General features: G+C 44.8%; 1 protein-coding gene across 1 annotated transcript in view; it reads left to right on the top strand.

Moving 5' to 3' along the window:
- The window catches only part of LOC117460531 (intermembrane lipid transfer protein VPS13B), a 424,908-nt gene that overhangs the window by 362,303 nt on the left and 35,780 nt on the right, over positions 1–26,825 (top strand). Inside the window, 4 exon segments of the mRNA XM_071205797.1 lie at positions 17,692–17,847; positions 19,625–19,891; positions 21,581–21,664; positions 22,245–22,420. Of these exon segments, the coding sequence (XP_071061898.1) occupies positions 17,692–17,847; positions 19,625–19,891; positions 21,581–21,664; positions 22,245–22,420 (683 nt within the window).

Below are 26,825 nucleotides of genomic sequence, written 5' to 3'. Positions count from 1 at the left end.
CGCCCCTGGGGTGGACTCGGTCCAACTCTCTGTGTCCTGATGCTTCACCTCCATCAGCTCTGAGGTCAGTAGACCTGCACAGTCTCTACTCTCTGCTTTGGATGTCTCTTTCTAACAGCGGCTCATAGCTTCCAAGCGCTCTCCTTGTCCCTGTCTTCCTCCCCTACCAGCGCCACCTTGTGCTCTGGTGTCCCCCACACGGACTGGGCTCAGTAGCCCTGGTCTGGAGTGTCCTGCCACATGCCTTTGCCTGGCTATCCTGTTCTGTCTTGGCATTGCTAGAAGGTGTCCTTTGTATCTCACTTACACCCCAGTATGTGATGTCCTTTCCTTATAAGGCCATGGCTTTAAATGAACCCCGAAGCTTGAATCCGGCCTCGTTCTTTGGCCCATACATTCCCTTCTCTTTAGGATCCATGCAGCTCGCTGTGTGCAGCCTTTACCTTCCATATGTCATGGTCACTTTGCTCCGCCAGTAGCCCTGGTGTGACTCGGTTCCCTCTGTGGACATAAAGTCACGACCCCTCCCTTAAAGTAGTCCTCCGTATTCTCCTCTCTACCAAACCATCATGAGAAGCATCACTGCACCCAGGGTTGTTCAGGGCCTGGTCCCGTCTGAGAGACCTGTCAAGGAGGCAGACCAGCAGCCGGTCCTCATGGCTCTGGTATGATGTGTGTGTCCCAGCTGACCTGTCCCCGAGGCTCTCTTTCACACACACACACACACACACACACACACACACACACACACACACACACACACACACACACACACACACACACACACACACATTCTTAAGCCAAAGCTACTAATTTGCTGTTGTAAGGCAATCTGTCCCCCTTTCTCTCTGTGATTCCCCTGAGAACCCACTGCACATGAAATCATCTTGAGAGGAAGACGGGGGAGTGGAAAAGATGAACAAAGGCAGAATGGACAGGGACATATGAGAAATGTGAAAGGAGGGCAGCATCAAGCTGTCAAGAGGATACTGTACAGGCCTACTTGAAGAGGACATGGGTAAAGGAAGCAAGAGCCATGCTCTTCACACTCACAGATCGCCCGGAGAACTCTACAGTGCAAGAAAGCCAAACATGTGTCTGCTCGCTATCTAGCTATCCCTCCCACCTTCCCCATTCCTCAACTACTTTTATTATCATTAAGTCCTTTGATGATATCTTCTCTTGTTGCCAGTCCATATAGATATTCCTAACGAGAGAAAATAACTTCCTAACTTCTGTTGGTTCAGCTAAACAGGGAGACATATTTAAGATCTGCAATCTCCTGTGTGTCCGTTTGTGAAAGAAGAGTGCTCAATGTGTGTGTCCCGAGTGGTCTAACCAGGGTACACTTCCTACGATGTTGACATACCTTTGCATATCTTTCACTTCTCTCCCAATTCTCACTGTTTTTGCAGTGAAATGTCTACTCTCCAGTCTCCGCCCCTGATTCTGCTGTCACTCGTACCCATGAGATGCTTTCAAAGGGCCGAGTGAGGCACATCCTCAGAGCCCACTGTGGTCTAACACTTGATACAAATCATACCCACACGCGAACACCCAGACCCACACGCGAACACCCAGACCCACACGCGAACACCCAGACCCACACGCGAACACCCAGACCCACACGCGAACACCCAGACCCCCACGCGAACACCCAGACCCCCAAGCGAACACCCAGACCCACACGCGAACACCCAGACCCCCACGCGAACACCCAGACCCCCACGCGAACACCCAGACCCCCAAGCGAACACCCAGACCCCCAAGCGAACACCCAGACCCACACGCGAACACCCAGACCCCCACGCGAACACCCAGACCCACACGCGAACACCCAGACCCCCACGCGAACACCCAGACCCCCACGCGAACACCCAGACCCCCACGCGAACACCCAGACCCCCACGCGAACACCCAGACCCCCACGCGAACACCCAGACCCCCACGCGAACACCCAGACCCCCACGCGAACACCCAGACCCCCACGCGAACACCCAGACCCACACGCGAACACCCAGACCCCACGCGAACACCCAGACCCCCACGCGAACACACAGACCCCCACGCGAACACCCAGACCCCCACGCTCGGTGATGCAAGGTAAGGCCTGCAGTCTGTCAGGCCTCTCACTTGAATTCCTCTCGTTGTTGCTCAGCATGCCTTCACACCCCAGCGTCTGCCAGCCAAGGTGGAGCAGTTCATACACACTTTCAATTGTTCTTATGTTTAATCATTATCTTTCTTTTATATAATATATGTATAAGAGAGAGCAATGAATACAGATGGATACAAAAAGAGTGATGCATCAATGATACAACGCCAGCTATCTCTCACACACACACACACACACACACACACACACACACACACACACACGCACGCACACTGTCCCCACCCTGCTGTTCTCGGTGCTCTGGCGTGTGGTGTGGATAGTTGGAATATCTGGCTGCTTGGTACAGGATGCAGCCGAGCACATGGAGATCCCTGTGGTTAGCAGTGAGAGGGGCGCTACAACCCCCTCATGTGGGAAGGGCTTTCTAATTGCCCAAAAGGATCATTCACAATTTGAATAAATTATAATGTAGTCCAGGAGCAGGCTTCTACTGAGGAACTCACACTCTCTTTCCAGGTGTGTGTGTGTGTGTGTGTGTGTGTGTGTGTGTGTGTGTGTGTGTGTGTGTGTGTGTGCGGGTCTGTGTGTGTGTGTGTGTGTGTGTGTGTGTGTGTGTGTGTGTGTGTGTGTGTGTGTGTGTGTGTGTGTGTGTGTGTGTGTGTGTGTGTGTGTGTGTGTGTGTGTGTGTGCGTGTGTGATGAAGATAGCAGCCCATGACTATTAGTTTGTGGTGAGATTGGCCATGTTTCTGGAAGCAGGCATGACAGGGAGGTATTTGGTATGAGTGAGAGAGTTTGTGTGTGTTTGTGTGTACCCGTGTCTTTACATGTAAGTGTGTGTTGTGTGTCCTGTGCTCATTTCCATAGGCTCTGTGTCGATCTGTTCCAGTGTTTAACCTACAGCAGAGTTTATCGTGCACAGCTCATTATATTAAAAACATATGTATTCTTTCAAATTGATCAGCTCTTTTTTAAAGTGGGTTTTCACATTCAAAGCCCGTTGTTTAAGAAACACTGCCCTCAAGTGAAGTGTTCAGTTGTGCTGCTCATCAGCGGTGTGTCTTCTTGTTCACTGCCTCCAGCCGAGCCTTTGGACATCAGCTCCAGGTTGACCCACACAGACTGATCAGAGCGCAGCCGTGGAAGGGGCTGCTGCCCACCCTGACCCTCCAGAATCCTCCGAGCTGCTGCCCACCCTGACCCTCCAGAATCCTCCGAGCTGCTGCCCACCTCTTTCCACTGGCTTTAGCTAATGGCTTACAGTCAGAGGCGAACATGACGTGTGTGTGTGTGTGTGTGTGTGTGTGTGTGTGTGTGTGTGTGTGTGTGTGTGTGTGTGTGTGTGTGTGTGTGTGTGTGTGTGTGTGTGTGTGTGTGTGTGTGTGTGGTGTGTGTGTGTGTGTGTGTGTGTGTGTGTGTGTGTGTGTGTGTGTGTGTGTGTGTGTGTGTGTGTGTGTGTGTGTGTGTTAGGTAGCTGGTCATTCCACTCCCTGTGTATGTGTTCCCAGAGGAAGCCTTCCCTCTGACATGAGGAGATTAGTTTAATCACCATGGTGATGAGAGCTGAACAGCTAGAATCTTATATTTGTTGTTCTCTGTAAATCTTTTTAAACATTCCAATATGTTAGCATTTTGAAAGCTATGTTTTCATCCTCTCCATCAAACACTTTGACACTACAACAAAGAATGTTAAACCGCAGGTTCAACCCTGTCTGGACAGCAGAAGTGTTTCTGGTTGGTGTCCACACGGTGGACACGGTGGAGGTGTGTTTTATGACTCGGGCCACATTGTGACCACAGAATTATTCAATTGAGTTCAAGTCCTACCAAGTTCTCCAAACCGGGCTTGTACTATGACAGCAGTTACAGAGCAAGGTCTCTCACTGTGGCTTATGTCTTTTGTTTTCACAAGCTTTTCATTACGTTTTGTATATTAACAGTAATATTGGAATGAATTTGAAAAAAGTATTTGATTTAACCCACACTGTAGTATAAATATACCGTATCAGTGTGTAAGTAAAGGATCAAGTATCCTATTAAATGTCCCATGAAAAATATACGAGTCCAGAGCAAGCTTTAGTTAGGAGTGAACACGTATAAGTGCTGTCTGTTAGATGAGGTGAACTAATGTACAGACAGAGGTACCCCGGTTTCAATACTGCACTAGTCTTTCATGCTTCGAGAAAGCATTCCATATTCTAAAAAATATGATATAAATAATACCACCAAACAAATCATGAAAAAACGATGTAACAGCTTGTAACGTGCAGCTTCCCATGCCCTGAACCTTGAACAACACATCAGGCCTTGGTTCTCTTGTGTTTCCTCTGTGTTTGACAGACCAGCATGTCTGTCTGTTTCCAAGTGCAGCGATAGATAGTGTAGCAGCACTTCTTTGATCCAACCACACATCGTTGATGGCGTCGAGCGCAGGATGCAGCGATGGTGCCCTTGCATACGAGTTACCTGGGTGGCTTCAATGCTCATCCCCACAGCCCACATCCCGTGAGTTCCACCTATTTGAGTCAATAGTCTCGGCCGGGCTCAACCAGCTTGTTGATTCTCTCCTGAATTAGAGCACAGGGAGGAGCTGGTGAGGAATCAGTGAGAGCTGGCGTCCCATTGGTGCTGCCCTGAGTTCAGCACCACGGACAGCACCTTAATGTTGCATGACCAATCCCACAGGAATAGTGCTGCGTTCGGGTGTATTGCGCACAGTAGGAAGTAGAGGTCCCTGTCACCCAGGAATACGTCGTGATGTATTCTGTACAACCCTCGTAACAATAATTCTGAAAAAACAGCTGTAACTATCAGGACATTTTAATAAGCATCACACATTAAGTATTCCAACTGAATTATCTAGATTTATAATTATATTTGTTTGAAACCACTTTGTGCTGTATACAGATGTTCATTTTTAGTTGGATGTGGCTAGGCAGATCCAGTGAAAGACACAAATCCACATGTGTTTCCGACAACCGACTGATCAAGCTACACAGCAAAGACCACAGTGTACATTGTACTCTATACGAGAACATTTAACACCAGTCTCGGGTGTATATAGGTCCAAGAGTTTGGTGTTCTCTGAGCACTGTCAAAAGAGTCAAATATAAACTCCAAATAAAGAGTTAGATTCAAACACTTTGGGAGTGAAAATATACACTATAACTGGTACTTGTTTGACACTGTTTGAGTGCTTTCCAACACGTGCAGAGCTGGAACCCTCAGAGAGTTAAAATGTACTCTTAGTCAGTGTGTTAGTGTCACTGAGCAGAGCTGATTATTCAACACTTTGAGAGAGGAATGTTCTCCATGGTCATTGTTCACACTGTTTCAGTGCTGTTTAGCTGATGGACACCAAGCAAACGCAGTACACATCAGATTCTTGAAAACGTGCGTTTATTTAAAATAACGTGATTTTGATGTGTTTTAAATATAACATCGAATCAGTAGCAACATCAAACAACCCACAAAATACATTGGTCAGGTGGAAATGTGTGTACATTTGCTCATTAGGCCTCTTTAGCCTGGGGAAACACTTTAGAGGTCATCATTCCAAAATGATACATGTTACAACAAATGGACGACGTGGAATACCATACGCTCGTGCTAATGTGCAAAGTAAACTGACAAAAATAGTGTTTTGAAAGACTAACAATCACCGAGCAGGATGACCAACAACTAAAGGTGTACATGGCAACCAGTTTACATCAACGTTGTAGATGGTGGTCTGCAAACATGTGTACATGCCGTTTAAGGCCTGGTCATAGGAGATCCCAAACACATAATGTGCTGTTAAGCCCCAAGGACCCCCTCGCGAGAGATGAGTTATTGTTATTACAACGTGACTTCACTATTATTTAACAACTCTTTTTATTGGGTTCTTTTATTTGGGGTTAAGTACATTGTCAGAATAAGTGAGAAATGAATTTAACTTCTGTTAGACAGCCATATGCCATACATTTTTGCATACATTCACAGTAAATATGTATTCAGCATGATAGCTGTCTAACAGAAGTTAAATTCATTTCTCACTTATTCTGACAATGTACTTAACCCCAAATAAAAGAACCCAATAAAAAGAGTTGTTAAATAATAGTGAAGTCACGTTGTAATAACAATAACTCATCTCTCTCGCGTTTTATTTTTGAGCTTTGCTAAAAGCCACTGTGTCAAGTGTCCTTCTTGGGTTGCCGTCCGGAGTTCTCCAATATGGCGGACCATCTCGCACATGCGCACTGCAGATCGGGCAGGGGGACGGATCGGGTGGTGACAGCCATGACTCAACTTATACTGCAACACCGGCCTTTTACTTATAGTATATTCACAGGGTGGTATTTGTACTTTTACTTAACTTAAATCATATGAAACTTCCTCCACAACTGGAATTGGTCTATTGCACATGTACAGTACCAAATGTAGTGCGAAGTTAGACTAACTGTTAACAGCATTATATCAGGCAGAGCTTCGAAATCATTCATTCTACATGAGTAACGTAAATTGGCGGTAGCTAAGCTAACAGCTGCTAACGTTAACGGTCTCATTATTTCAAACGGTGCCTGCAGACTAGAGTTGATTATGGATTAAAAAAACATGTATTCAAGGCCGCTGCGTTACCCCCTGTGGAATGATTGGAAAGAGGAGCGGTTTCCCCCTGACCCCTCGATGCCACCGGGTCCGTCTGCGTGGCGTCACAAGCATTTCAGAAGCGGAGCGTCTTGCCTGCCGGCTCGCAGTTTTTGTTGATTTGGGCATATTTCCTGGACAGGCTACTTGGACAGACTAAGTTAATAATACTTGTAATATTCCAGTTATAAACGACATGAATCAAAGATGTGTTGCTGCATTTTAGTGGTTAAAAAATGCATTCATCATCATATTATTTATATAATGTACACAGTGCCTGTAAACCGGAGGAGAACGCTGGCATTTCTCCTCCTACCTGAAAGACTACGGAGGGATAGGGTCTGCAAAATTAGTTTATTTTGGTGATTGACTGGATGCTCTGACCGGTCCACTTCCTGCCCGGCGCTCTGCAACGCCTCGTGTCGCGTAGAAAATAGACATGCATCCTATTTTTAGCGGAGCCCAGCGCCGAGACGCTTCTGGGACGCTTCTGAGCCGTAACGCGTGCGTCTGGTGGAATAGCACCCATTGACTAGAGTGGCCGTAATGTTAAGCGGCCGTAACGCGACGCAGGCGGACCCGGTGGAATCCAGGGGTAACTTTGGCATCAATCTGTAACGGTCACGGTCGCGCTTTTCCTGGAGAATATTTTCAAAAAGCCGAGGGTCACGAGGCTGCGTTAAACCAATGAGAAGGCGCGGCCTATCTGATGACGAATCGAAACCTAAAATGGATGCGGACCAGACCATGGATGTATAGGACCAGACAGACCCAATGCAAAGATATACTCTGAGGGAGTCCATCATCCCAGAATAAACACTACACAAGTCAACACCAAAGAGAGGTTCTGGTGCACTCTGAGAAGTGTACTTTATGTCCATTCTACTCCAAAGTGTAAACATTTCTACTCTGGTCATCAGTACTCTGGGATTTTAACACTTTGGTATTTGCTGTGTAGAAACTCTTTTAGAGAATTAGCATGATGTGGTACATGTTCCTGGGCTTCAGTGTTATTTCTCAATAGACCACTCTGTGGTTAGCAGTTGCTGTTCAGGATTAACCCAGGCGGAATTAGTTTTTTAGCAAGAGAGCCTGTGGTTTCATCTCAGTGAAGTGTTACATTGCACTATGCATTGCATTGTGAAACCAGTGGAGACATCAATCACTTTCATGTTGCCTGAGTCTAGCCTCCTGTTGCTGGTGGATCAGAGGCCCTCGGGGATTGGATCGCACGGTCAGCATGTAATCAAGAGCATACCACCTTTTCTTCACTTATATGTACAGTATGTGTGTTTTTTGTGTTTATCTGAACAAATGTGTAATGTAAAGTATTATCCGCCCAGTGGACCGATGCGTTCCTGCCCTGTGCAAGCTTGGAGAGTTGATAAAGTCATGAGTGTTTGGGTGCATATAAATCTGAACATGGTGTAGCAAAACTATTTATGTCTTTGTTCGTAATGTTGCATGCCCAGGGCAAGCCTTTGTTTTTGTTGTGTTCAGAGACACAGGTCTCTGTCCTTCCAAGGGTCCTGGACCACTGACTCCTTCAACCCCCCATGCGGTTTACAAACCTCTCTGCTCTCAGACAGTACTCCTTTGTCAGCTCCCTTCATTTGATGCAAACACTTGCCGCTCTGCGTCTCCCGGACCCCTTGAGACCCTGGATGTCTAAGACGCTTTGGTTGACACCAGAGGGAGGACTATTGAACAATGTTAGTCAAGCATAAAGCTCTGAACGTCTCCTTTCTCAACCACAGACCCACACAATGCTTCTCTCGGTACCTTCTTCCAGCTCTCAAACCGCGTCTTAGACTTGCAAATGTGGGCTTTGATGTTGCACTGCCTTGATTCTTTTGTCAGGGAGTCAACGAGGAGAGGAGCATTGCAGACAGCTGTTAAAGCAACCATAATTCCCTCATGTTACACGGGTTAGCCCTCACTGCCTTGCCAGGATGCTGTTTAGTCTCCTTCTCTCTTTAAATTATTTACATGGTAGACAGTTCAAGTTTGTCTGCCTCTGCTTTCTTACCCATACTTGTCCTTTCCAGAGTATGACATATTCTTTGGTTTTGTTGTCTGGGTAGAAAGCTGTTTCTCATTTGTTAGGTGGCTAGCTCCCTGGGCCCTCAGTTATTTCACCAGACAAAACAGGCCTCTGTTCCACAGCCCTCTTTCTTCACATCTACGCCCATGACATGAAATAAGACAGGCAGTACAGAGACTTGTCAGAATACTTTAATCACATCATTTTCAAATGTAATTTAGATGTAAAGTTGAATTGAGTGGAATTGATGAGTATCAACTATCAAAACTCACACGCCTGTTTGGGCCTTTAGTCTAAATGAATGTGCAAAGCTACTGGTGTTTTTAATCCTCTACTTAATGTCTCTGAGGCTCAAATCTCCTATTACAGTCTGAGTGAGGCAGAAGGAAGGAATGGTAGTAAAGGGTGGACGACCATAGGCGACCTCGGTTTTGTCAACCCTTCTTTGCAGCATCCAGGAACGCTGATTACATCTCCACTGCGGACAGACTCTGCATCTGTGTTATGTGCGCCCGAGCACATTCCTGCTGGAGGACAATAGACGGGTCGTGGTTCCAGTGGCAGGGAGACTCAGAGTGTCTGCAGGAGGACAGGGGTGGTGGCCTTTGGTGTGTATGATGAATGCTTGTGAGTGATTGTGTGCCTAACCAACTGCATGTGTTTCTCTGGTAATCTGTGATGAAAACCCACATTATCAAAGCATACATGCGAGTGTTCGCCATCTGAATGACATGATGATGTCACCAGGCATTTACCAGGAAGTTGTTGCTAATGATTTTCTCTGGGACAGGATTAAGCAATGAACCAGACAGTAGACATGACTTCGTACCCATAATGGAATTTGGTTTATTGATTGACTCGTTGAATATAACTTACAGTTTTGGCAGATGGGGTCCTAAGAAGTTACCCATGTTTGGGTTCTGCATTTAGTTTCCATGGCAACTGTGAAATCTGAATGATAGGGTTCCAGAAAGTGCATGTGGTACTGATCTTTACATGGTCCCCACCTGATCTGTATGGATTTAAACATCTGATTCTGACCCCCTGAGATTTGGTTTAGGAGACAGATGTTTCTTATTTCTAGGTTAAGCAGGATTTCAGCAGAACTGATTTTAAGGAGCTGAAAGCCTCATCATGTGCTCGACAATACCTGCAGGCTCTAAGTGATTTAAGCAGATGGGATTTTGGCATCCCAGTAAAACCATTGCTAATATGGTAATATGCAAACCATATCAAGCGTTGGCTTTCATCAATGCTGTGACCACTACAAGGGGAGTTATCTGTTCCTGTTGTCTGACTGTGGATGTTTGACCAAAGAAGAAGGGAACACATTCAAGTTGATCATCCTCAGCTTAGTTATATCAATTTGTTTGAACAAACGCTTCCATGTTAAACTTCATGATGATGTACTTTCAAATCAAAAGCCATATCAGTAACTTGTAGTCAGGACTTATGGAGTCAGATTTGGGTCAATATTCTAGCGCGCAAAACAAGCTACTCACGAGCGGAAAATGTGCTTGTACACGCTCATGAAATGACCCTTGCGCGCAGATTAAACCCCCGCGAGAGAGAGAGACAGCCCTCTTGCTCGCTCACGGGAATGTCAGCCTCACTCGCTCGCCCAGTCTGCCTGCGCGCGTGTGAAAAGTTTCTGACACTTTGGGGCGGAGTCACTGGACTTTGATTGACAGCTGCCAGGAAACCTGGAGTTGCCAGATTTGATAAATGCCTGAACTACCAAGAGCCGAAGAGTGACAGCTGCAAGTTCAGTTGGACGAGATTGAATGGTAAAGATGTCCATAAAAAACATTATATTCGTAAAGTGGCAACAGCTTTTAAGAAAAACTCACTATTGGCACATAGACATGTTGAGAGCTGGACCATTAACCATTATCTGAAGTCTGGTGTTGTTTTAACCCTTTTCAACAACATCGTGTTTTTTGGCGAGGGATGCGTTTCCATGGAAACGGCTTAGGGTGAGATGTCAGATTTGACGTAGAGCTGTTGAGGCATGGAGGGCTGATATACAGGTGAAGATTGGGGAACGATCGGACCGTGTCCATTGGAGTTACAGCGACATCGTGTTTTATGGCAAGGCCTGCGTTGCCATGGTAACACCAGATTTGACGTAGAGCTGTTCAGGGCCACAGTGTTAACCATCATGTGATGTTTGGTGGCGTTCTGAGCATGTCAGTTGGAGTTATTACTAGGGATGGATACTGAGCCCAGGGGCGGACTGGGAGGAAAAAGTGGCCCGGGGACGCACTTAATGCGTGGCATGTATCGGCCGGCTGGCGACGAAAGTATGTTACTTAACAAAAAACCCTATGCATTTTATGTTATTTTGGACAATTATTCATATAGCAATCACATTACCTGAGCCCTTGAGTTGCCTAGAGCAAAATAGTTACAGCATATATTTATTCATTTTAATGTTAACAGATCATTGCTGCAATAACGTTTGGACCCAATTTGCCTGACTTGACGCATGGAATAAAACATGGGCGTAGGAAGCATCCTCAATGTGGATGAGACAATTTAACAGGGGGTGTGGGCAGGTAGTGGACCTCACCTCCTCTAGGGGGGTCCGGGGGCATGCTTAAAATGTTGAAGTTAAATGCATCAATCTGGTGCACTTTGAGAGCAAAATTAGGGTCTAAATCTATGGATACTTCTCTCAACACCCATATGAAACAGAACTGTAAACAGATTTACTTTTTCTTTCAACATGTATTTGAACAGCAAGTGGAGGCAAAAGTGACTGCACCCAAAACAATAAACCTGCTAGCTAACTAGCCTAAACTCAGTAACAGAATGTGGGCAACACGTTCTTCTCCATAGCCGCGCGACCATACTTGCCAACCCTCCCGATTTTCGCGGGAGACTCCCGATTTCATAGCCCTCTCCCGGTTTCCTCCTGGGGTCATATTTCTCCCGCATTTCTCCTGATTTCTGACAAAATCAGATTTACTCACGACTGTTTCCACTCGGACTTTAATACAGCTACACCATTGTTTGGTTTCCATGGTAGCGTGTCTCTTTAGCAGCACTGAAAGTCTAAAGAGGGTGAGGCAGATAGTCACAGGAAACAGAATCGACAACTCGAGGATGATGCGACAGGCTGCAAGACAGTACACTTACAACTACAATAAGCATGTTAATGTTAATCTAACAGCTCCGGCGAACCACTAGCACCCCCACCCCCCCCAGCGGTGGTTTTGAAATGCTCCCGATTTCTGAGGTCTCAAGGAAGGCAAGTATGCGCGCGACGTCACTTCCCCCTTTTCTATCCTACCGGTACAGCCACTCCCCCTGAACCCCGTTTCCCTGCCAACCCAGGTTGTCTGTCATCAGATTATTTAATACGATTTATTAAATGTTGTTTCTTTTGATGTGAAATAATATTATGTATTTAATTTAAATAAAAAGCAATGTTAGTTTTGTTCACAATTTGTTTAGTTAGTTTACCTTATTTTTTTCTCCAAAAGAACCGATAAAAGTACAGTTAAAAGACCGGACCGATAAGCGGTATCGATAAAAGTAGTAGTACCGTTAAAACCTTAACGATACCCATCCCTAGTTATGACATCATCACACTAGGGCTGAACGATTAATCGATTTTAAATCGAAATCGCGATTTTAAATTATGCAATTATCAAATCATATATATTTTTTTTTTGTTCCTCTTTTTGCGGCCCTCAGATTAATTTATAAAAAACGTAATTAAAAATATATATATTATTATGTTTTACTTGTAGTATTGATACCGTCCACTAGACTCCTAGTTACGTCGCAAGCTGCGTACATGATTTTGTTCGGCAGCCAAATACCGCGATATAATCGGTAATGCGTTTGTGTGTATTGTGTTTGTTTCCCGGGGAAACCCTCACAAGAAACTCCAGCTGTTATTATGCCTGCTGTGACGTTAAGTTGCCGCTTATAATTATGCCTTTACAAGCTTAAAGGTTGTATTTATCATCTGAATTTGGCGAAACAAGTTTAATATTCTAAAAACCAAGACTTTGTTTATTTGAAATCAGATAAAAACAAACTGTCACGGACCCTGCCGTGTTATCTATGATTACTATACGCCTTACATTCATAATTTCAGCGGGAGGGAGGGGGAGCGGCGCTGAGGAACAGCAGAGTGCGGGTTGACAGGTGTCTGTGTTGACATTCCCCTTGTCAGCAGAGACAGGCTAAACGTGTCTTAGGTTCATGTCTGGGTTAGAGTTCATGACTTGATGTTTATGTCATCTTAATGTTTAATCTCAATACACACACATTTTCCGTGCTTTCCAATAGTTTAAAATAGTTTTATTCCACTGTTAAATAACCTGTTCAATACAAACATGCCACTTGGAAAAATTAAATAACATTTCTGTGAACTGATATTTGTTTATTGAGCTTATTAGAGGATGTTCCCTGAAAGATTGTAAAATGTCACTGAAGATGTCAGACCTAGTATATTTGTTAATAATTACATACAATAGTGGCCCCCACCACCATCCAAGTTGCCCATCCCTGTAGTAGTAGACAGATTGATCCAATCACCTGCCAAGTATTTTTGAAATACTTTTCCAAATGGCTTCCAATGGAGCTTTCCTAGATGGTTTGGTGAAACAAAGCATCTAGGAAAGCTCCATTGGAAGCCATTTGGAAAAGTATTTCAGATGGTTTGGTGAAACAAAGCATCTGAGTCAGGTTAGTAATGCTCCATCACATGTTTCTATTACAGGGTGAATCTTAAACTGAAGCTTGACATTAAAGCAACCCAACGGAAGTTTCACGTAAGTTTAGTTATTTCACTCATAGCTCGGGCTGCGGGGGTGCTAGAGATGGGAGCACGTTGATGCGACCTTCCTAGCCGGAGATATAGCCGCATTTTACAATAAACTTCTGTTGGGTCGCTTAAAAACAAATATCGCAAATCGAATCGCAATATCTGTCAGAAAAATCGCAATTAGATTATTTCCCCAAATCGTGCAGCCCTACATCACACAGGTGTTTGTGTTTGAGGTAACGATGTTACCAAACACTTGTGCTTGAGCCCAGAGATCAAAGGTTTCCATGGTGATGTGCAGTAATCAGTGAGAGGAGAGCCTTTCCATTGATCTGAATGAGAGATAAACCTCTTACATGTGAACGTTTTGTTGAAGAACCGTAGCAGATGTCGGTGAAGTTTCAACGTGTGAAGCGTCTCAGGACCCTGGCGAGCGTCTGAGTTTGCTTTTTATGTACTTTCGGGTCAATAATGTGGCCTTTTTGGCAGATTAACTAAAGGTGTGCGGCTGCTGCTGTGAGGAAAGATCAGGTTGAATTTACAATGGGCCTTAATGGAGTCATGTTGAAAGTTTTTGTCACTTCATGCCCTCAAGAGGCATTTTGTTTAATTTGTTTACTTAATTTATCCTTCCTACGTTTTTCATGAAAAATGATGTCTCAGGAGTGTAGGGTTTGGGAATTATGCCAAGTTTAAAAAAAAATTGAAGGCGAATTTCAAGCTGTCCCCCACTCTAGCTGTGACATCACGCACTCTAGCCTTAACGAGCTGCGCAATACACACTAATGTTAAAATCTGAAGAAGGCCTCTTTACCAAGCTCCAAACTAAGTTAAATATCTCAAAAAGTGTCAAAGATATCAAAAATCTGAAGAATAAGTTTTATAGCTGAAGGTCTTGTGACCGTTTTAAAGTTGGAATGAAGTCTCTAGCTGAAAGTATGTGGAAGGAGTAGCATTTTGCGCACGGTGTAGTTAAAAGAGGATTTGAAGGCTCCTCCCATTTAGTTACATGTTAAAAAAAGAGTTTGAAAAGCTGAAATTTCAAAAAGTATAAAATATTTTCCCATCATGTGCTGAAAAGGCTGAATATTTTTGATATTTGAATGGTTTCTGTAGCTGAAAGTATGCTGAAGTTATTAAGAGCCAAAGTTGTTGTTGAAATAATAAGAAGACGGAGAGTAAAGAAACAGAAGAACTATAGTGGACATAGTGCAGTGTGCGTGCACAGCATTTGCACTAATGAGTGGAACATATGTGTTCTATACCGTGAGCCTGGTCATGTTAGCTGACTATCTGCAGAACAACAGCCGCTGATACAGTCGAATGCAGTGATAGAAAGAAAAAAAAATAAGTCCAGCAAGAGGGTCTTACATGAAGACAAACCTAAAAAGCATATTTATGTTTACCCTCATGTAAGACCCTTGGGGGCTATTTCATCGTTTTGGTTCTTGAGGTGAGAGATCCTCGAATTAGAGCCAATTTGATCATGAAATTATTTAAGTTTCAAAAGTAGGTGCAATAAGATTTTTCTTTTTTTAAAGTTAAAACATAACCCTCTCCTGATGAAACACAGAACATAACTATTTCATTATGCATATGGGTATTTGATTACTGTATCGAGTACAACAAATGTGCTCTGCTTTCATTTGACCTGACTCTTATGAATCCACATGTTTCTAAAAAGCAGCTGGTGAATTCCTCAGTCAGCTGAAACCCGTGTTAGTGCAGCCTTGAACGTGTGCATGAAAGCACAGCATGAGGCTGCCTGGGTTAAGTCAAATAGGTCACAAAGAAGATCAACAGCTTCTTATTTTTCATTCTTGTTATCCTACGTGTCACTGCTGGTGTTTTGTTTTTTTCTTCCACTGCTTGAGTCAGAGCAGTGATGAATTAAAGCAAGAGCAGCAGGCACTGTTTCAAGTTTGAGGAGAGACATTATTATGACTTCCCCTTAAAGGTCAAGTTGAGCCGGAGCGAGAGGGGGAGGAACGGAGGGGTTGGAGGACAGAGAAGTGCCACAACATGTTCACCATAACTAACACAAATAGAGTACCTCACAACTTCTTAAAGTCAGGGGCTGATACTCAAAGTTACTGAACATTTGAAGTTGATGTAAAGGTTTTAATTTCCAAGTCACTGAAACATAGAAGAGGAGCAGAATGGCAGAAACAAGTCTTCCTCAAACCACTGTGATCTTAACTAGTCCTGGTTGTAGTGTGTGTGGTGGGTTAGGGAATGATCGTGTGCTTCTGCACCCTGAAGCCTAACCGTACCCTCTGCCCCCCCCCCCCCCTGCCTGTCCACAGCCACGTTCCCCGTGAGAAAGTCCAGTGAGCAGGAGATCAGCTGGCCTTTCCACTCAGCCAACAGGGACAAGTGATGATCTTGAAGAAAGTCAATTCAGGCTTTGATTAAGAATGTTATTGTAAAGAAATATGCCTTCAAACGGTGAGGAGAGGCTGGAGCAGAGAAACATCGAGGGTCCTGACCAGGGTCCCCCGTGCTCTCTGACCTCAGGAGTCATTTGTTTTTCTGGCTAAATGTTTGGCACATTGAGGCGACGAGCCAAAGTGTAGGACTTCAAAAAGTGTTCCACTAGTTGCAACTCCTCTGGGGTTGTGTAGCCCCCCCCCCCCACCCACCCCTGTCTTTCAGGACTTTCTCTCTCACTTACATCCCTGTCTTGTTCATGTTCTCTCTCCTCCCTCCCGGACTGTTGCGAGTTTGAAGCAGTGTTGGCTGACTCAGAGTTCAGTCGGTAGGAGGTCAGCCTCGCGGCCTCGGGAGGGGACAACTCTTCAGATCTCTCTGCGTATTTATGATTCTGCTCCCGTATTGTGACCAGAATACCATGACAACACTCACCTTGTTTGACAAATGAGTTCCCTGGTCATGGATGACCTCACTGTGGCTGTTTGCACGGATCTGAACAGCCCATAACCTATTGGTGTGTGTGTGTGTGTGTGTGTGTGTGTGTGTGTGTGTGTGTGTGTGTGTGTGTGTGTGTGTGTGTGTGTGTGTGTGTGTGTGTGTGTGTGTGTGTGTGTGTGTGTGTGTGTGTGTGTGTGTGTGTGTGTGTGTGTGTGTGTGTGTGTGTGTGTGTGTGTGTGTGTGTGTGTGTGTGTGTGTGTGCCCACAGAGAGCCGCTAACCAAACTCTCCATCACCAAGACATACTCCGTCAGCATGAGACTCTCTCTCTGACTCGTGGCATGTTGAGTCCTTTCATCCTCTGAAGGAGACGATGTTCACAACCTGCTTTATGCATACTCAGAAGTCTGAGTGGTCATCTCTGACACAGCTGATGAAGAGAGCCTCACACACAGGGGCTAGCTGATCTTCAGTAGGGCGCCTTCCCCAGGCCAAACACTGCACGGAGACACGTGAACTGAGGCGAGGACAGACGGGGAGAGCTCATATTAAGAGACGTTCCATTGTGTCCATGGTGTGTGTGTTGACTCAGAAGCTGGGGGTGTATCAAAGGCGTCAGAGATGTGCCCTCCACACACTTTAAATAGGTTAGTGTTGTGCAATGATATATCATCTAAACCACCGTGTGATCAAGATGTAGCTGTCTTAGAAATCATATTAAGTATTGTAGCCCTGCTGCCATCTTTGTTGCACACAATACAAGGAATGATGTGGAAAATGGTCGGAATATTGTCCCCATTGTGAAGTAGTTTGGATGTGAAATGACTGAGTGTGTGTTTACCCCCAGACACACATGGATGTGTTCAACAGTGAACCAGGCCTATGAAGCTGAAAGGGTTGAGATCCAAACGATGTAGAGACCAGCACATCAAACTGCACAAGCATACACACACACACACACACACACACACACACACACACACACACACACACACACAGCCATAATGAGCTTCCACATCAGCTGTTTCCCAGCAGCCAGTTCATTGTGTGGGACCTCTCGTCTCTCCTTCCACGGCAGCAGGCCTGCTCAGCACCAGTAAACAGGAACTTCGTTGTCTCCCTACTTCGGCCTACAACATGGTTTAAACAAAGAAAGCTGTTATTTACTTGCCTTTGCATGGATATAAATAAAGGACAAGAAGACTAACCTGCGATGTGTCTTCTGTGTGTGCTTGTATGTGTGGGTCCTGCAGCTGCTGCACATCTGCATCGAGGGCTGGGGGAACTGGCGCTGGTCAGAGGCCTTCCGTGTGGACAACGTAGGGACTCTGCTGAGGACCATCCAGTACAAGGGACGCACAGCTTCACTCATCATCAAGGTGACGCAGCTCAACGGGGTCCAGAAGCAGGTACCGTTTCTCTTGTGTCTTATTGCTAACAAAGCATACAGAACCTCTGGACATCTAAACGTGTGCACGTCACTCTCCCCTTTCACATGCTGTGCCTCCTCTGTCATACACGCTCCTTTCCTTTGGCCTTATTTCCATAGCTGCTCCAGTGATTCCCTGCCTGCCATTGGCTACCTGGGAATAGCTGCTGATCGCTACAGGGTCAAACAAAGTGTTATTCTCTCACTGTTCACGTCATAAAGTCTTTATTTGATGAGAGATCGTGCCCACAGGAAATGCTAAACCCTCATGGCTTCATTCCTCTAAAGTCACTAATACATATAAACATATTCTTCATAATGAAAAGTTAAAGCAAATTCATTGTCTATTTCAACTTAACAATAAACACTATACAAAGATTACAATGACTTAAGTCAATTTAAAACTGCTACATGTCCAATGCTACTTTTTGCTAGATAGAGTTTGCTCAGTTGCTGTATTATTTTCATGTTTGGTATTTCCTTGTAAAAAATACATTGTGCATTTAAATTGTATATATACGCTGTAAAGTTAACCAAATAGTTATTAACTTTGTAGTCAGTTTGTACAATAAAGAAGAGCTCATGTTAGCATATCCCTAATGTTGAGAGAGACAGTCCTGGCTGCACGTGTTACTGAGTAGAAGTGTGATGGTAAAATACAACAGTAATAAACAAGAGAATAGAGGGATGGTTCATATGATGTTCCCGCTCACCTGTGACACCATGTGTACGTGGTTCAGAGGTACTACATGCCTGGCCGTTTCGCAGCGCCATTTTTCAATGAGCAATTATTTTCCTTTGTATGTTATTATCTTAATAGTTGCGTGGACAACAGCAGACGTTTTTTCAATGTCCATAATCTGTTTTATTACACTTAAACAAAAGCATGTGAGCGTAAAGCCGCCCAACGACACATTGTACCCCATGGACTCCCAGAGCAGTCCTGAGCAAGTCCACACGTGAATCATGGTGCTTCTCCACGAACACGAGGCAGACTCGTGCAGTCCGGATCACGCAGAGATGCCGTAAGATTCCAGCGGTGACACTTTGTTATATAAACAGTGTCGAGTGTCGCACATGTCTCTCTGCCGTCCTCCAGACAAAACACACACAGCTCTCTTCCTCCCTTTGTCCCAGCCAGACTGTGTTTACTTCTTGTTCCCATTGCATCCAGTGTAAGGAATGAGTGTTGGTCACATCCAATCACAACACAGAGCTGAGAGTGCCACGACAGAGGAGATGGTCTCCCGCCTGCGAGAGCATACCTCATCTTCTGTTGTTTTGGTCATCACTCAGAGCTGTGCGGCCCTTGCTGTTTAGCGACCCCCTGGTCTTTTATTTTGAAGGCCCCCTTATATTTATATTGCACCTTAAAACAACCCAAAAATCCCCCTTGTATATATCTCTGTCACTCACATACATACACATCTGCACACACACATGCAGTCTATACATACTACACACACTGGGCACACGGATGCCCGCGGGAGAACACATGTGGAGACAGGTGCACCTACCGTCATTACCAAGTCATCTGTTGATTCTTTCCATTTAAAGCGTTAATCATTTCTCTATAAGAAAGAAAATATCAAACAAAGCTTTACATTTCTTGATTTATTCAAACTGTACACAGTTTTCATTGATTTTCATAAAAGTGACAAGCTGACAAGTGACATCTTCCTAGCTTCTCAGATGTTTCTGGTGACATGGACTTGTTTGATTTGAGGGACTCTGCCCTGTGCCCCTCCTCTCTGCAGGTGATCATCTGTGGGCGGCAGGTGATGCTCAGCTACCTGACTCAGCACATCGAGCTGCGGGTGGTGCAGCACTACGTGGGGCCTGACGCTCAGACCGTGGTGAGGGAACACTGTGACTGTCTGGAGGCGGGGGCCAAGCTGCCATCATACGTGCTGGAGGACGCTGAGATGACGGAGCTCTGTGTGAGGGCCAGAGGCGATGAAGACTGGTCCCAGGACGTCCAGCTGGAGAGGAGGGAGAGGGGCCCCAGCAGCTCGGTGGTGCAGGTGTGGTAACTCAAACACCCTCTTTAAAGGCCCATGTCACGGCCATTTCTACTGATCAGAACTCATTGTTGAGGTCAACTAGAATAGATTCACATTGGATGTCATTGGTTTCTCACAGCCTCTCTGTGTAGTCTGTGTACTCACTCTCTGTCCTACACGGCTTGTTGGAGCCCCCCCCCCCCGTGAGCCCAGTGGCCGTCTGCGAGAGAGCGAGGCACAGCGAAACCCAGCCCGAACACACACACACACACACACATTAATCCAAGGTAGCACATGGCGACTATCCATTTACAAATGACCGTTTTGGGGATGAAGTATTCCTGAAGGTGGATGTAGTGACATGTGTTTCTACGTCCTACAGACCGGTATGAATGCTCTTAGCTCTTATGGACCACATCAGCTCATTTAAATGTCTTTTTTAATATCAAAGATGTTTGATATGGATGTCCCACGGACACAGATAAATACTCTCATTGCTCGCACAGCAACTTCCAACTGGCTCTTCAGCCACACACACAGTGGAGCCGGTGAGTGGACCACCAGCTGTGACGGATCCTCTCTGGGTGGCCGCAGTGGCAGAGCTTCTCACAGTCAGAAAACACATTGAGATGTTCCCTTCAGATTACAAAGACCATAACCTGAGCATGTTGAGAGGCAGAACATACAGTTTATGCCTCTCATAACAACGCTAACCATCGACAGGAAACACTAGCTGATATGTGGGCACGAGGAGAGCTTTGAAGGCACTTTCACACTGCTGGAGGAGTGCCAGAAGGTCTCTCCTCTCCGTCCTGCTGCTCTGGCTCTGTGGCTCTGTGCTGTATGTTTACATCTTGTTCTTTGTTCTCTTCCTGCCTATAGATCCCCTGCTGCTAGCAGCTAGCTACTTTCTGCAGCTCCAGCTTCTGTGTGTCTGAACATTTCAGACTGTTCCAGTCTGTGCTGTTATCTCTTATCAGACATTCATTACACATGTGGAGGCTCTGAATGAGAGAGCTGCCTGCACTAGTAGCTGGGTCCTCAGAACTCTCTATCTCTGTCTGTCTCCTGCTAGTTCACTCTCGCTCCCTCCCTTTCTTCTACCTCTCGCCCACACACTGCCTCACTCATCTATCTTGTAGTTGTTAACTCCTTTTCTTTATTTACTTCATGCTCTGGCATTCAGCTAGTCCACCTGGTCCGTCCTCTCTCCCTTGAACATGTGTCTCCTTTCTCATCTGTCTCCCTGTTATCTGTATCGGTTATCCATCTGAAGTAACTCCTCTTCCTCATATCTCACCTTCCTCCTCCCTATCCATTTTTCCCAACATCTTTCATTACCCTTGTACTTTACTTTTGAGAAAGTACAGGAGGTCATCTTGACCTCATTCCAGCTGCGAGTGTTTCCTGTGGATCAGGCTTCTAAAGTATCTGTTTCCCAATGTTCACTCCCTCATCCCAGCAAGGCTGTCTGCAAGGCCCACTATATCAAACCTGATGTTTGTTCTGTCTCCTTGCTGCACTCTGATGTCCCCACTCGTACATACAGGCCGCAGTCTGTCATAAACTAGAGCACTTGTAAAGTGCCTTGGCATCTCAAGGCGTTAATGAGCAGCAAGGAGTAAACGGGACAACAGCAGGAACATCTTGCTAAGATGTAACAGTCTGTAATGTCCCATTATTCTGAACCGTGCAGTGTGTCTCTTGCAGGTGCCTTGCTCCAGTGGAACGTTGCTCTATGTTTGGTGCACTCTTTTCACCATTGAAGCTGACACTCACATGCAGCAGAGAGTGGTGAGTGTCCCTGCATAACGTGTGTTCTCATAATGTGTGTTCTCATAACATGTGTTCTCATAATGTGTGTTCTCATAACGTGTGTTCTCATAATGTGTGTTCTCATAACGTGTGTTCTCATAACGTGTGTTCTCATAACGTGTGTTCTCATAATGTGTGTTCTCATAATATGTGTTCTCATAATGTGTGTTCTCATAAAGTGTGTTCTCATAATGTGTGTTCTCATAATGTGGCACGATTGTGTTGTTGTGGAGGTTTTTCTACCAAGTGTTAGCTAATGACTAAGGAGCACCAGAGCATGACATACCCATACGCATAGAAGACAGTGGATGTGGAAAAGCAGAACTTCTCATTGTTGTGGTATAATCTGAGAAAGCATTTCCACAGAGCAGCTTGGTTTGTTTGTTTTTAAGTTATGCAATCTGTGCTATTGTGATATTGATTGCTTCTATATTTGTAACCCAGTGTTTCTTATCAGAATAGCTTTCATTCATTCACAGTCCAGAAGAGAAAACAGGCTTTATATGGATTAAAAAGAGCCACTAACTGATGACTGATCTGGATGAATGCCCTGTTTCAGGTGGTCTTTAGTCCGCTGTTTGTTATGAGGAGCCACCTGCCGGATCCAGTCATCCTCCACGTAGAGAAGAGGAGTCTGGGGCTGAGAGAGAGCCAGCTGATCCAGGGCCAGGGCCACCAGGAGCCCCTGCTGAACACGGAGGCCGACCTCACACACCACCTTACCTTCCAGGCCAGGTAAGAAGAAGAGAGAACATCTCACTTGCTTTTAACATTTACAAGTGTACATCCTTAAAAGGCAAAGTAAAATAAAGTGTATAAAATGCCTTTGTACATTATCATGATATATATTCTGAAAACTCAGTAAAGCTGTACCAAATGGTTTGAAGCATTAAAGCTTCATTAATAACTTTGACCTTCGGTTTCTTTGCATCATGTTTGAGGACGGTATATTTTACACAGTTGCAGATAAATATGATGCGACACTAATATTATTAGTATTATATAAAAGACAGGCTCTGACTCTGGTCTTCTGTAATGGGCTTGTCATGCTTCCATTCAGCAAAGATAGAGACACACTTACTTAAAGAGCAACTTGCAGGTTTGTTTTTTTACTACATTTATGCTTAACCTTGCCTGAAAATTACAATAAAAAATGTTAATGCAGGATTTGATGTGTTTCACGAGACATAAGGAATTCAGAGGGGAAGGAGCCGTTTTGAGCTCTGCTACTAAAAACTGCTTTTTTTAACGTCTAACGCGTCATATTACGTCGCATGGGGGAGCAACTCTCTCGGACTCCTTCTCTGCCCAATCCGCGGTAGTAGTTTGTAGTTTGTAGGTTTGAGCGGTTGTGATTTAGTGAGCTGGTAATTTTACGCTGCATTTCACCTTCTGTGATCACAAAGTGCAGCCTGTCAGGACATCGAGGCCACAGTTCCCTCGCAGGGAAAGGACCGGAGCTAGCGCTCGTTCCTGCGTGCGTCGTGCTCCACCTCCCTGCAGCACATAGGGTGAATTGACCTAATGTGGGAAATGTTTTGCATTTCAGACTTCGGGAATATATTGCGATATGAAGCCGATACAATAAATCAACATCCAGTACCATTCTGAAATCCCCAGGATGTGTCCTAATCAAACCAAAAGAGAAAATGCAGATATTACACTCATAAAAGAAATGGTAGACATATCAGTACTCTTAGTGCCAAGTTGTCTCAGACAATCTGCATTTCCTAATGTGGGACAGTTCTGTGCAAAATGTGGGACACTGAAAAGTCTGTTAAAAAGCCTCAGTCACCTTCATTCATGTAATAAAAACATCTCAGGACAGTAACACTCAAAGCTAAATGTGCAATGCCATGTTCAGCTATGTACTATTTATAATGTTATTGTTGTTACAACAGAAGATGTTTTTCTTTACATTGAAGTTCAATGCATCAATCTGGTGCACTTTGAGGGCTACATTAAGAGACGTATGGATACAGCTCTCAACACTCATATGAAACAGAACTTTTCAATCATCCAAAAACCATTAGAATATGCTCACAACCAATAACACATATTTGATAAACTCCTCTCTCCTATCTTTATCTTACCTAGTCTGCATTCCTTCTTTTTTATTTATGCATATTCGACTAATCACCCTTTTTTTACTGACCTATAGCACATATTGGAATGATTTCTTAACTTCGGCTATTTGTTACAATGTGTGTTGGAAGGATTTATTAAATTACTATGAATATTTGGGCTTAATTGAATTGCCATCTCTTAAACTCAGACATTTATCCCTGACATTATCCCTGACTCCGTCACACCATGCTAACAGAGATGCAGCCACCCCCAATGATTTCATATCATTTGCCCTTCACCTTAAATATCTAAGATAATGCATTAGAACAGTGGTTCCAAAACTGTTTGTGCCCAAGGCACACCAAAGGACAAGTACAAATCTCAAGGCACACCTATTGTGCAAAATAGCCCTTATAACACGTGTTATCACTCATATCATGTACAATATCTGTAAATGTGCATAATTATTTACTAATGCCAAATAAAATGTGACAAAGACAACTATATTACTCATGAAATATTTATTAACGAAATATTTCAGAAATTAATTTGAAACGTTATCAAATTAGGCTTCATCAAAGCTGCAACACACTCATTTAAACCAGACAGATCACAACATTATAAATGAGACAAAGGAAATTCTGTCAATGCAAGGAAGCTGCATTGTCCATGGTCCTGAACTACAAATTATAAATGTAACATTTCAGCAGAGATGGGGTCGTTACTAAAAAAAAAGTAATATATTACATATTACTTTTAAAAAAAAGTAATATATTACACTACTTCGTTACTTTCTACATAAAGTAACTCGTTACTTTACTCGTTACTTTACTCGCAGGGCTGGCCCGCCCCTCCCTGCAGGCAGATCACGCAGACTGCTAAAGTTTCAAATGTTCTCTTTAGTTCAGTTTCCATTCGCATAAGACTGATCCAGATCCTGAATGTTTTCCTATCTGACCGTGGCTGTCCTCTGTCTCCTGCTATCTGTATATTTTGCGCAGTCTATCTCTGCTCACGCTGTTGCGTCGGCGTGTTCTCCTGCGTGTTGGCCATGTGTTGCACTGGAACCAGACACCGCAAAGACTTCAGCCGAGCACGTACGAACTGCGCATGCGTGAGTGGCAATAACTCTCCTTACCAGCAGGCGGCGGTAGTGTGTATTCGTCATTCAAAACAGGCAACAACCGGAAGACAGAGAAGAAGAACAGACTGTGATATAAACAAACAACAAATAGCGTGTGCGGTAGCTCCACCTTAGCATGTGTTTTTGCAGGTGCTTGTTGAGGTTTGACGTGGTGTTCACAGCAGTGGATAACAGCTTCTGGCCTGGACACAGTTTGCACCTCACCGTCACATTCCTGTCTATCCTTCGGATGAACTCAAAATAATGGGCATACCTCCACCGCTCGAGAGTTATCGCTGACTCAGCCATGTTTATGCAGCACTGCACGTGGAGATGTGGACACGCAAGTCGCGCAGATTACGTACATATAAACCTACAGAGTACTGATATAGTAAATTAAAAAACAATTATTTTTGTGTAGTTGTATATTGCAATAATAATGTATGGTTGTCACAAAATCCCACGGCACACCCGGACTTGCCTCACGGCGCACCAGTGTGCCGCGGCACACCGTTTGGGAACCACTGCATTAGAAGACTAAGACCCTGTAAATAGCCATAGCTGTTGCACAATCGATGCCCCTTTTAGACCTGTCCCACATCAGGCACATCCTACTGTCCCACTTTGCGAAACATGTTTCCTAAAGTGGGACGAGGGAACATTTGATTGAAATAAAAAATATAGAGTATATTTACACCATATTATAATATGTTCTGATGAACAAACATATCATAAACACATCCTGATAAAAACTTGCAAGATTGTTTTATTTATACGACATTTAAAACCTTAACATTACATTTGTCAAAACACTATGTCACTGACCTTTGGGTGGTCTTCACACATGGTACTTCCTGTTTGAAGGTTTTTCCACCCTCATCTGTGATTGGACATTTGAGAAGTCATGTGATTTTGATCGCATGACATCACAGCTTGTGTTAACCCGTAGTTTCATTAGTTGCTTTAGTTCTCATGAACAGTACAGATCGCGTTCACACCGGAAAAAGTCCCTGGGGGTGGATTAGGCAAATGAAGCCGCTGACGTCGCTTCTTCTTCTTCTGCTTTGGGTTTACTGGCAGGCCGCAAACAACTTCACGGCGTATACTGCCGCCCAAAGTCCCCGGCCGGAAGTCCCCGGAGTTGGGGACTGGCTTCAGTGGAAGCTGCTGGGAGTCCCAGCAGCTTCCACTGAAGCCTTCCGAGTAAATCACCTCCTCATCTCCACCGCTCCCATGTTTTATTTTGTGTTGCCATAAGTTAGTCTCTCTGCGTTTCTGCGCTTGGCTAATGCTAATGCTAATAATGCTAATGTGAGGATAATAAAATGGCGGCTTCACAAAACTCTTTGGGAGTTTTATGGGGCGTGGTTTGCAATCCGCCCAGCCAATCACACACAGGAACCTTTTTCTCCCACGAAAGTCCCTGCTCTCTAGCAGGGACAGAAAAGGGGGTAAAAAGGTTCTCATTAACTCATTTTAGTTCCGGCTCTTTTTGGTGTGAACGCAACATTTCGGAACTATATCGGAAGTAAAGTGGGAAAAGTACTGCGGTGTGAACGCGCCTCTTGACTCTCATTTGTTTGCGGAAGACCTACACCCATTTGAGCTTAGGTGTCCCACATTAGGGCGTGTCCCACATTAGGGCGTGTCCCACATTAGGGCGTGTCCCACATTAGGGCAACTCACCCTACTCTCCACAGCTGAGATCTATCAAACAAAACGTTTATCAGGAAACCGTATTACATCTCTCTCCCCCCCTTCGCTCCTCTCTCTCTCCCCCCCCCCTTCGCTCCTCTCTCTCTCCCCCCCCCCTTCGCTCCTCTCTCTCCCCCCTTCCTCTCTCTCTCTCCCCCCCTCGCTCCTCTCTCTCCCCCCCCCCTTCGCTCCTCTCTCTCCCCCCCCCCCCCCCTTCGCTCCTCTCTCTCCCCCCTTCGTTGCAGTAGGTAACGC

This window comes from Pseudochaenichthys georgianus, chromosome 16 (assembly GCF_902827115.2).
Source record: "Pseudochaenichthys georgianus chromosome 16, fPseGeo1.2, whole genome shotgun sequence".
NCBI lineage: Eukaryota > Metazoa > Chordata > Actinopteri > Perciformes > Channichthyidae > Pseudochaenichthys > Pseudochaenichthys georgianus.
Note: the sequence above shows the minus strand (reverse complement) of the source record. Positions and strands in the feature narration are given on the sequence as shown.